This window comes from Terrapene carolina, unplaced genomic scaffold (assembly GCF_002925995.2).
Source record: "Terrapene carolina triunguis isolate 2854851 unplaced genomic scaffold, T_m_triunguis-2.0 Scaffold97, whole genome shotgun sequence".
Taxonomy (NCBI): Eukaryota; Metazoa; Chordata; order Testudines; family Emydidae; genus Terrapene; species Terrapene triunguis.
The window spans coordinates 20,527,887-20,540,799 of record NW_020664448.1 but is presented as its reverse complement, the minus strand read 5'-3'; the positions used below and the strand labels follow the sequence as shown (position 1 = coordinate 20,540,799).

The 12,913-nt window shown below is 39.8% G+C and overlaps 1 protein-coding gene across 1 annotated transcript in view; it reads left to right on the top strand.

Moving 5' to 3' along the window:
- TRPC6 (transient receptor potential cation channel subfamily C member 6) overlaps positions 1-12,913 on the top strand; it is a 164,007-nt gene that overhangs the window by 112,794 nt on the left and 38,300 nt on the right. Inside the window, exons 3-4 of the mRNA XM_026651697.1 lie at positions 5,396-5,581; positions 9,359-9,523. Coding sequence (XP_026507482.1) covers positions 5,396-5,581; positions 9,359-9,523 — 351 coding nt within the window. The remainder of the gene's footprint in view (positions 1-5,395; positions 5,582-9,358; positions 9,524-12,913) is intronic.

Sequence of the window (12,913 nt, the reverse complement as noted above, 5' to 3'; positions counted from 1 at the left end):
TGGCTGGCCAGCTGTGGTTTTTAATTACAGCATAGACATTATTTACTCACTGAAATGATCATTCATTGAGTAAAAAGCATCACCCCATTTTTCAGTGTTGATGGATAAATATGGAATGTTATAAAAAGCTGAACAGAAAAACGCCCAAACACAACCTTCAGCTGGTGAAAATAAAGCAGGTTTAAAAGTACAAAAACATTCTTCAGGGCAGGGAATGTCTGCTACTCTGTCTCTGTACTATGCCTAGCACAATGGGGCCCCAATCTTGGTTAGTCAGGGCATTACTGTAATAATGGGTAATACAAATGGGTAAGACATGAATGGGGGGTCCAAATGAAATGATCAGGAAACCGTTCTGGCAGTCCATCTCCAGAGTGAAGAACTCTTTCCTTTGCAAGGCTTGCAATTGTGCAGTCACACGTGTTGAATTTTACACACCTGAGTATTCCAATAGAAGTCAAAGAGGCTACCCATAGGCATAAATGTATATATCAAACCAGAAAATATAGCTATGTGCATATATCAATCCAATTACTCAACAAGATCAAGTTCTTTTTTGTCCACATTTTTAGAGAGGTTTGTTACTTGGCTGAGTCCTTGAATGCCAGACATAACCCTAGATCAATTTACAAGGTCTAGTTATAAAAGGGCATACAGATATAATCTTAGCTATTACAGCATAAGCAGTTGCACTCCAATATTGAAAAGTTCATCTTAGAGTTGAAGGGTGAACACGGATAGCCATCTTTCCTGACACTTCCAGGCAAAGGGAAAACACAACATCAATTTCAACCATAATCCTGGTGGAACAAACAAATTTAAAAAGAGACATTAGTCTCAAAACAAATTCTATTTGGTGTGCTCCAGATTTAGGTTTTTAATTAATATCTCTATATTTCCTCCTTGAGAGATATAAAATGGGTGAATCTGCTTTCCACATCCATATTGTATACAACTTGTCATGAAATTGTAAATTTTTGTGCTTGGCTTCTGGCATCTTCTTTGTAGAGAAACCACATTAATTTTCATTGCCACTTTATGACAGATTCAAGCTGCCTAGACTTAGATGACATTATTAAAAAATGTGTGTGGCTCTTTTATTTTTGAACAAATAGCTGATTGAAATTAAATGTGGAATGTGAATACAGTCATTTGGCTAATCTATCCAAGTAACAAACTGATGCTATGGTGTTGCAAAGGACTACCAAGCACTGGGCCCATGGGCTAGTGAAGAACAAGCACGTTGGGGCATGTCCTCAGAGATTATCATGGGAATACAGAGAGCCCTGAATTTACCACAGAGAAAGTTAGTCACCTGCCTTCCAGGGTGCTTCCAGATGGCAGCTACTAGAATAGGAAAGATTCAAAGGGGACGAAATGAATAGAGAAAAGTTGAAAGTGGGAGCAGCAGGAATACGTATAATGGGGGCGTGGGAACAAGTCATGGTAATACATTTCACTTTCTTTGGGTATTTTTAACACAGTAAAAAGTCAAGGAGTATTGTTTTAGCTGGAGACAGTCCCAAGTTTATTTAATCCTTTTATGACTTAAATGTGCTTAGAAAAATCATTAAAGACATCAAAGTTGATGGATGGAGGTTCTGAGTAAACATCTCAAAAGCACAAGGCCTCTACCTGGATAGGCTGATCTGGAAAGTGCCTGAGTGCACAGTTTAAACTTTAACTTCATCAGAGCACATCGGGATAGTGTGATGGGGAAGAAAACACAGAATTAGCCTTCTGGGATAAGGAGAATTCATACTCGTTGACAAGGATTGGACAGTTATTGGAACCCCATCACCAGAATGATGAGAGTGGAGACCCCAGGAATAGGTCAGAGGCCTGGGAGAACCTGAGGCTCTGGGTGATCAGGAGGGTGAGTGTTGCCAATGGGCCCTGTCACAAAGGAAAGGGGGTGAGAGTGGGGCAAATATCCCACCAGATTGCTCCTGGTGTGAATACCTGTGGGGTGAGACAGGATTAGGGGGGTGATCCTGGCCCACCAATCTAATTTTTGTGGGTGGAGAATGGGTGGACCCCATAAAGGGATCCTGGAGAACCACCTTGGGGGCAAAGAAGGACTCAAGGAGAGCAGCACCTCTAATAAAGGATGAGAACCTGTGGAATAAGAAACTTCTCCACCAGACAAAAGGGGGAGGTGTGTGACAGAGTGCTGAGAACCAGCAGCTGAACCAGCACTCTGGTCACTGTAAATCCAGTTAGTTCCCCTGGAGAGGGCCTGATTGAGGGACGGAGTGGCTAATTACTAGATCAACCTGGGCTGGGGAGAGCAAAGGAACTAATTAGCTCATTAACAGCAAGAGTAGAAAAGGAGCACAGGAAGAAAGTGCAGGATAATGAGAGAGAGAGAGAGGTGGGTCAGCAGCGTCAGGGTAAAGGGAGATCTCTGCATGGACAGATCTCTTCTCTCTGGCAAAAGGGGATGATGAGTGTATGACACTGTACCTAGAATTGCTGCACGGGATTGTAAGAGAGTAGTGGTGGATTGAACACAACATACACAGTGGTGGTTACAAACCGGAGGTGTGTCAGCCATTTGTGCAGGAAGACAGGAGCCAAGAACAGCTCCCTGTCACAGATAAATTATGACTTTAGGCACAACCCTGAGCCGGGGTGGAAGATAAGCTGTGGAATCGTAGAATCACAGAATATCAGGGTTGGAAGGGAGCTCAGGAGGTCATCTAGTCCAACCCCCTGCTTAAAGCAGGACCAATCCCCAACTAAATCATCCCAGTCAGGGCTTTGTCAAGCCAGGCCTTAAAAACCTCTAAGGAAGGAGATTACACCACCTCCCCAGGTAACCCATTCCAGTGCTTCACCACCCTCCTAGTGAAAACGTTTTTCCTAATATCCAACCTAAACCTCCCCCACTGCAACTTGAGACCATTACTCTTTGTTCTGTCACCTGGCACCACTGAGAACAGTCTAGATCCATCCTCTTTGGAACCCCCTTTCAGGTAGTCAAAAGCAGTTGTCAAATCCCCCCTCATTCTTCTCTTCTGCAGACTAAACAATCCCAGTTCCCTCAGCTTCTCCTCATAAATCATGTGCTCCAGCCCCCTAATCATTTTTGTTGCCCCCGCTGGACTCTTTCCAATTTTTCCACGTTGTAACACATCCTTCTTGTAGTGTGGGGCACAAAACTGGACACAGTACTCCAGATGAGCCTCACCAATGCTGAATAGAGGGGAATAATTATGTCCCTTGATCTGCTGGCAATGCTCCTACTTATACAGCCCAAAATGCCATTGGCCTTCTTGGCAAAAAGGGCACACTGTTGACTCATATCCAGCTTCTCGTCCACTGTAACCCCTAGGTCCTTTTCTGCAGTAGCCCCAGAAAGCACTGCATCCCACAGGCACCCCCGTGAGTCACGTTTCTCTCCCTACTTCCCCCTTTCTCTGGTGGAAGCTGGTAATGCTGTTAACCTTTGTAGCCTTATCTATAGTTATGGGTTACTTTAACCAGTTACGCACCCGAAGGTGAGGGTTGACACCTACTTTAATCTATGAGAGTTCAGCCCCCAAGATTGACTACAGTAGTGAGGTTATCAATGGAAGGGGGGGGGGAGGTCTATGATGCAAACAGAGACTACATAGTTCTCTTTCTATAATAATTACTTTTATTAGCCAACCAAACAATACACACACTGCGATCTGGTAAAGGAGAGAGAGACCAATACAGAATGCATAATATTTCCATTACTCACAACAGGCCTTGCAGAAATGTTAGTCCCCATCCTCATCACCAGTGGTCGGCATCCTGGTGTCTCCTCTTTGCACCAGGGCACCAAGCCCGGGATACAGCTTTTTGAATGTGTTACGCTGACAGTCATCAGGCTTCATACATATTTGTGAAGGTTTTTCCTTTTCCTTATTTGACCCCAATACTTTTGGGGTGCCCCATTTTTCATAGGCTAACTTGATAATTCCCCTTACACTCAATACCATTTTCACCACCGTATCACCACAGTAACAAGCAGTTGGTTACCTTAAGGAAGTCTCTAACATTTCACCCCAGCTACCAATGGTCATCTTGTGGTGTCTGTCTATGTGTAGGCATTATTATCCAAACTCAGCAGTTATTTTCAAAACATCAGCATATCACAAACAGACAAGCTCAGCAGGTTTATTATTAATTTACTTATGCTAACTTATTCTAAATCCTAAGGCTTAATTTGGCTAAGCTAAATATCTTACAGGCCTGAGGCCTGTAGGCCCTGTGTTACAACATTAATTAATACTTATATTTCACCTCTGTATTCTGATACCTGATACCTTTTATCCTTGGCTACACCTTCAAGTTACATGAATTGGAAATTGCAAAAACAGGAACAGTATTCCCAAATTCTACCCTGACCCTACCACTGGCTCGCTGTGAGAGCAACTTAACTTCTATTCTTCAAGAATGTGGGATGGATGGCTGTATTTTGGAAAGCACTGACTGAGGAAAGGACTTAGTAGCCAAGGTGGATAATCAACTGAACGTTAGCTCACAGTTTGATGTGGTGGCTAAGAAAGCAAATTATATCCTTGGGTGTGTACGCAGGGGGATATTGAGTAGCAGTAGGGAGCTGTTACCACCACTGCATATAGCATAAATGAAACCATTACTGTACTGTTCAAGTTCTGGTGCTGTACTTTTAAAAGGATGTTGAAAATTGAAAAAGCTTCAGAGAACATCTACAACAATGATTCAAGGTCTGAAAAACTGTCTTACAGTGAGAGACAAAGGAAACACAATCTATTTAGATTTTCCCAGAGAAGGTTGAGAGGTTATTTGCTCATAGTTTGTAATTACCTCCATGGGGAGAATATTTTTGATAGTAGAGAGCTCCTTAATCTAGCAGACAAAGGCATACCAAGATGCAATGGCTTGAAACTGAGGCAAGACCACTTCAGACTAGAAATTAGGAGGAGCTGTTTTATAGTGAGAGTAGTTGACCACTTGGTGAAATTCTATGATTTGTGTTCTGCAAGAAGTCTGCCTAGGTAGTCATAAGGGCCCCTGCCTGCTGGCTTTATAATCCATGAATTGATGGGCTGAATTTTCTATGGTTAAACTAATGCAAACTGACTGATTTAAATGGGAGAATTTGGCTCTATATATTTTTGGTTACACATCACAAAAATGGGGGAAATAATATCTATTTCAGAGGACTATTGTTGGTCTTAATTTATAATGTTCATAAATAACTTTGAGAACTACAAACAAAAGGAGTAGAGACATGCCCAGTGCTCTTCTTCTCATTCCTCTCCTGTGGCTAGTTGGTGAATAGTCACTCAGAAAGGAATAGCACTTGAAGGAGTAAAATGGTTTCTCGTGGGTTATGTGTAAACAGCTATTAATTTTCTTTTTTTCCCCCCCTCTCCAGAATGATTACAAAAAATTGTCTATGCAATGCAAGGATTTTGTAGTTGGACTCCTCGATTTGTGCAGAAATACTGAAGAAGTGGAAGCTATTTTGAATGGAGATGTGGAGATGAGCCATAATAGTGGAGAACATGGTCGTCCCAGCCTTAGCCGCTTAAAACTTGCCATTAAGTATGAAGTCAAAAAAGTAAGCCCTGGTATTAATAAAATAGTAGTTTAAATGAGTGGCAGTGTTATTAACTCATATTACCATTCATTATTTGTATTATGGCAGCACCCAGAGGCTCCAATCAGGATCCAGGTCCCATTGCACTGAATGCTGTGCACGCATACAGTAAAAGAGAGTCCCTGCCCCAAAGTACTTACTGTCTTAATTAAAAACAGAGATAAAAGGTGTATGCAGCACACAAGGAGGTAACAGTAATAGTAACATATGGTTACTTGAACTAGCTGTGTACATTATTCGCAGGTTTTGCATTTATTTATTTAACCAATGAGAGATAATTAATCCATCTTCTAAAACAAAATCATTGGATACAGTTAATTAAAATGTACAATGTAGCATATTGGCCCTATAATAATAAATACATCTTTATGTCAAACTATTCACAGAGGATTTGCCTCCTGAGAAAGGCCAATTTTTATTTGCTCTAGGAAATTTGAAAGACATATGCAAAACTAGGTAGCTTACAAAATACCAGAATGTATCAGCATCAGTCGTCTGATGATCAGTCTGGAAGCCATGCATAGGCTCCAGCTTGGTAAAAACCATGGCCACCAATCTCCTCAATGACCTGAGCTGGAATGAATATGTCATCTCCATGCTATGGCCCCTTCATCAGCTCTTAGTTCACTTCTGTTGCCAATTTAAGGCCTTGGTCTGGATCTTGAATGCACTCAGTAAGTCAGGACCCAACTACATTAGTAGCTGCTTCTCCACCTTTACTTATTTGGATAACTATGCTTCTCTTGGACAGTGAAGCTCATAATGTCCAGGACGAAGTGTGTGTGAACCAGAGATAAAGTATTTTTAGTAAAGGGGATTTACCTGTTGAATTAACTTCCAAAGGAGATTAGACTAATGCAGAATCTGACCATTTTCAGAGCAAGCCGCAAGACCTATGATAAAGCTTTCCCACCATGACAAAAAGAATTACATCTGCACAGTGAAAAACACATAAAACTCACCAACATCCAATAACAAAGAAAGGTAGAAGAGATGGAATTCTATGAAGTCCAATAGGGACCCACTGTACCCATCCAGTTTACCTGGGCAGAAATAGAGTCATTTTCTGCAGATCTAATTGACCTGTTTCTTTTGGAAAATCCTAAAATAGTTAGGTGTATACATGGTATGCATGGATGGAATTTGAACTGTTATTGAACAATGTCTCCTACATATTAAACATGGAGGAGTTTTATTTCATAATTAGTCATTTACTCTCTCTACTTACCCCTATTTTTTTTCTTTAGCAGACATCAGTTCTGATTTTGTCACCTTTAATTTGGAAAACTTCCGTTGTAAAACTCTGAGTTCTTGAGTAAATATTACAGGTTTGGGCTGATAGTTTCTTACAGACCAGGCAAAGTAAATCCCATCATCCATTTATACCTCCGTTTCCAGTATACCTTTTACAATGTCACAGAGCTTGGATGGGAAAAAAGGGCTGTGTTCTACACTTCCCAGTTTTACAGAATTGGTCTACATGACCTGGTTGCCATAGCATGATTAAGAACAATTAGTGACTGCCTGCACCAGTAACTGCTGTTCCTCGTTTTCAATAAAAGAACTGATATTTTTCATGTGAACATTTTGTGTATTCCTCGTTTCATGACTGAAAATTGTATATTGTCATCTATAGTACAGGACACAAAGGCAACAACTTTTAGGGTGTCAGAAATGAGAGCATCAGGAATATAAATGTCAGCAGACTTTGTAGCTATTCCCAGTACAATGAACTGGGAACAGATATATTTATATTTTAAAAAAGAGAAAGACACACCCTACCAACTCTCCCCCGCCCCCACTCCACTGCACATACTTTTCCATCTGGGGAGAGCACAAGCAACACATGACAGATGTGTAGTCACCTTGCTTAATGCACTACGAGGAAGTGCTCAGATATCTCGGTGATGAGCATGGTTTAAAAGCCTGAATAGAATAGAATAGATCCAGTTAGTTCCTGTGCATTATGCTCAGATTGAGGTTGATTCTTTGTTACTGAATACTGTCTAAATGCCATAGTAATATCTTTAAAATAATGGTAAATGATAGCCACTAATAATTAGTATTTATAATGTGGACTGCTCAATTTATGACTTCTTTAATGCCTTTCATGGTCCTGGATTTTCTAGAGCTAGATGGAGAATCTGTACCCATTTGAAACGCGAATGTTGAAATATCACGTGTACAATTTGTAAAATTAAGGTTAAATAAGTGACTATAGTGTTTGGAAACTCATGTTGTGCTATACTATATAATCCATATGCTCATACTACAGTTTAGAACATCCAGGGGAAAAAGGTGTGTCCATGTAAGTACATGCTTGTGACTTCTGCTTGCCTAGGAGAGGTACACTGACTTTACATATATTTTATACTCTCCTCCAGGAGTGTTGTATGTGAGACAGGAGGTAATTGTCCTATTCTGTACTCAACACTGGTGAGGTGTCAGATGGAGTACTGTGTCTGGTTTGGGGCACCACACTAAGAAAGATACGGACAAATTAGAGTGAGTGCAGAGGAGAGCAACAAAAATGCTAAAAAGTTGAGAAACCATGACCTATGAGGAATGGTTAGAAAGACTGGGTATAAAGAGGTTGGTGATCAGTTGTTCTCCATGTTCATTGACGGTAGGACAAGAGGTAATGGGCTTCATCTACAGTGAGGGACATTTAGGTTAGATATTAGGAAAAACTTCCTAACTATAAGGGCAGTTAATACTGGAATAGGCTTCTAATGGAGGTTGTGGAACCCCTGTCATTGAAGGTTTGTAAAAACAGCTTTTTAAGAACAGACAAACATTGTTTAGGGATGGTCTTGGTATACTTGGTCCAGCCTTAGTCCATGGGGATGGACTAGATGACCTCTGAAGTTCCCTTCCAGCCCTACGTTGCTCTGATTCTGCATGATTCACTTTTAATTGTATTTTGATGACACATTTTCTTGGCATAAAGTCTTTTGTGAAAAATTGCAGTATAATAATCACCGGCATGAAAGGATTACCCATAGAATTGTGATTTTTTTTCTCAACCTGAATTATTTTGAGGGATGCAGGGATCTCACATTCCTAAAATTATTCACATTGGAACCTCTTGGTGTAGGAAGACTCCATAGTGACCCCGATGCCAGGCCAGATCCAGATGCCACTGAAGTCAATGGCAACATTCCCATAGACTGTAATGGGACCAGGATTTAGATTGCTGTTTTAAAATTCATTAAACTCATCAGTATTCTCACTTTGCAATAAAATAGCATTTAAACTGTGAATAGAGCAATTCGATTCAGTGTCTCATTTCTTATTTTTTTTTCCTTTTCACATGATTATATCGCAATGAAATAATATAAGACAGTGTTGACATACATTTGAGATGAAGTTAAAGGCATAGGCAAAGGCATTCTGTTGAAATGTGAACAGGTGAAATGAAATTTCCCCTAGTTTGAAGAATGAGTTGGGGTTTTTTTAAGTTTTAACTAGCCACACAGACTCCAGTGTGACTTTAGGACCAGTTTAGCCAAAATTCCTGCCATGAATAGCAGTGTGCCTACATTCTAGGGAGATTATGCTTATCATAAAGAGCAGATTGCTATTTTATACTACTATACACTCTGATAGTGTTCTGAATATTAGCTGACTTGTTTTTCCTACACTCTACATCCATTTCAGATGGCTAACGTTTTATTTAGTGGTATTCTGACAATAATGTTCCTTTGTTGTGTTCCTTTTTTTTTTTTTTTGTCATAGTTTGTAGCACATCCAAACTGCCAGCAACAACTTCTCTCAATCTGGTATGAGAATCTCTCAGGTTTACGCCAGCAGACCATGGCAGTGAAGTTTCTAGTTGTTCTTGCAGTTGCAGTAGGGCTGCCATTCCTGTCAGTGGTTTATTGGATTGCTCCATGCAGCAAGGTTAGTCTGTACAGTCTTGTAAAAGCATCTGCATGCAAGTTTCTAATTTGGCAAAGATGAAACATATGTATAAATTACTGATGCGCTTAGCAAAGCTTCAGTGGTGTGTTATTTAATGCCAGATTGTAATGGAATAGCTGCAGGATTACACACTCAAACATTCACAATAAAAAAAAGTAAATGCATCATGTGGAATATAATGAATACTAAATGAAAAAATGATCAGGGAGGGAAGGAAGTATTGCCATGTAGAAACAGTAATATCGAAACAATGAATCAAAGTACTCTCCATTTTGTTGCCGTGCTGTTAAATAAATATATAATAGCTAGATTATTTAACAAAAACTAATTAATACATTTATGGGGCTTGATGGAACATTACAAAAAAATGAAATACTCGTTTAGTGAGAAATTGCCCATCAGAGTATTCAGACAGTGATAGTAAGCACTGCAATTAGCAGGTTTTCTTTCTTCTCCCTTGTGTTATCCAGGTTGCCAGCTATTTACAAATGGGAATATGTTTATTATTCATAGAAAAATATGTGGCCCTGATTCTGAGAGATACTGAGGGCCCTTCATGCCATTCAAATAAAATAAAGATAGGAACCAAATCATAACTGCATGTCAGAATAACATAATCCTCTTAAATTCACATCAAGCTAACACTACCGTCATTAGAACCACCTTTAACTAAAATTCAGAATTAAAACCACTTAGCTAGCTACCATCTTACGATTTCACACAGGATAAAATGTCACCTTTGTTTATATTTACTGCCCACAAATCACCAATACAAATTGTCCAAATATCTGCCCAACATAGATGTGCATATGTCTGAAATGAATGATCTTCATGTGTTCCATTAATGTAGTGCGGTGTCAATCCATTGAAGTGAATTAAACTATTCTGGGTACACTGGTGTAACTGAACTGAATTTAGCATGATGTATTTTGAATGGAATTAAGGTTTGTATAAGAAAGCTATACACAATGGATGAAATCCTGACCCCCATTGGTGTCAGTGGGGTCAGGATTTCACCCTTACAGTGTGGGCCTTCTCCACAGCCTTGACATGAAAAGATCCCTGGGATGAGCTGATGAAAGGCCTTAGAAAATTCAAACCACTTTTTAACACTGACACAATAAATTCTGTTGTTACCGAGAAAGCTGTGCTTAAATGACCATCTGATTGCATCTCTCACTGTACAACCTGAGGGCTTGTCAAGATAATGTTAAGGCTCATTTCATCTCATGAATTTTTTCAAAGCAGCCACATGGTCTTTTCTGTGTGTATTAACAAAACACTGTTACTTCGATTTGGCTTCTAGAGCTGAATGTCAGTTTGGATGATCCATGTTGCAGAATCAATTTCCGACATAGATATGCCCAAACTCTCCCATCCCCTAGAATTTTGCTTTTGTTTAGAATATCTATTTTAGCTGGTCACTGATTCAAAGTTTCCACCCTGGGGTATTTTAGTTCTCCTGTTGTCATAACAGGTAAAGGGGACATTGTAAATTTAAAATTATACATTGTAAATAAACAAATGTATTATGATTAACAACTTAGATTTTTAAAAGTATATCCAGTTTCCTTAACTTGTTTGTTTGTTTGTTTATTTAATTGCATTTCTCTCAGCCTGGACAATAAAATTCAATTTAGTCTGTTCCATTTTTGTTTATAGTCTCGTTGGTTTTTATAAAACTTTTGTCTTTAAATATGCCTTCAGATTCATGCTGCTTCAGGGTTTGAAACATTGCAGGGAAGTGTGTATTTATTGTTTGGTTTTTGTTGTTGTTTAAAGTCCTTCTTTTTATTGGATTGTAAAATCGTTTTGATTGGTCTTTGGTTTTAGAAAATCTGTTTCTGCATAGCTTTTTTTGTCCAGCTTCAGTTGACAGCATCCCTTTAAAATTTAACCTCTGTTCTCTTTTACAACTGTCTCCCCTCCTTGTGATATAGCTGTTTAATGATTGTGTTACATTTTCTACTGTGAATGGGCAAGTTGGCCCATCCCTTTCTAACTGTTATAGTTGTTGCTGTGCTTCATCTTTATTTTAGAGACATGCCTCTTCGTTTTTAATCATTAAAATAAAAATTACCTCCTTCGAGACCAAATTGGAGTTTTCCTCTCCTAGCAGGGGATTTACCCTTGAAAACTAAAGGTACCAGAGCAGTTCCAGGGGACTGAGAAACAGAATATTGTTCTTCTGACAGACCGATCTATGAATGGGTGGATGGAATTTTGTAACACTTTTGTCTTCCACTATCTATGAAGTGGCCTCTAAGGCATCTTTTCTGGCTTTTATCTTATGGGTCACCTTGGTTTATAGATGTCCCACAACAGCTGAAGGGAGAGGGAAAATGACCACAGCACATCCGGTGAAAATCCCAGCTTGAGTCTGATTCTTTATGACACAGAGATTTTTGAAATTCTTATGCCATGGCTGTGAGAGAGGCAAAGGAATAGTTATTCAATCCATTGTTCTATTTCAAGGGGCAGACAGTTTAGTTAATCTGAGTCACCTCCACCCAGTTGCTGAATTGAGTATCTCCTATTGTGAGGAAATTTTTTTATGTTGCTGATAAAATTGAGTGAATTTGGTCAGAATTGCCCAACTCCCTGGAAATAAAGCAGATATTTGAGGGGGAAAAGTCACATTTTCTTTGCTTGACTTTCAGCCAGTGTCCCTTTCTGAAGTGTAGAAAGTGCTGGGAACACTTCAGCCATCAACTTGCGCTTGAGACTGATATTGTTGGCTTGTGAAGGCCAGTGGAGAAGTACTATTGCCCTGTATCATTTTTAATTGAGAATATCAAAAAGGTTCAAGTGAGACAGCCCTCAGTATCTGCTCATATCTGAGACCACTATTCTCAGGGTGGTATAACGTAACTACATCTCCAGTCTGAGGGTGATTTATGTGTATGTGAAGCTGGTAGGAGAGTTAGTGAGGAGACATAGGCTCTGGTGTCTTCAGTATAGAGATGACACACAACTTTATACCTCCATCTCCACTGATACAGCTGGAGTGGTCATTTACATTTCTCAGTGTCTAGGTGAGATTGGGCCATGGATGAGGGTAAACTGGCTGAGACTCAATCCAGACAAGTTGGAGGTGATGCTGGTTGGCTGAGGGAAGCAATTGGAAGATGTGACAGGAGAGCATGTGTCCTGCATTTGTGGATTGGATTCCCAGTAGGAGGGTCCAGTTAGACACCCAGCTGCTCACAGAGGAGCCAGTTGCAGTTATGACTTGGTCAGCTTTCCTTCATTTCCAGATGACCTGGAGGCTATGCCCATTTATTTCAGCTGTGGTCCTTCTAACTGTCATTCATCCCTTTCTCACCTTGAAATTAGAGTGACATACTCTGCATGAGGCTACAATTTAAA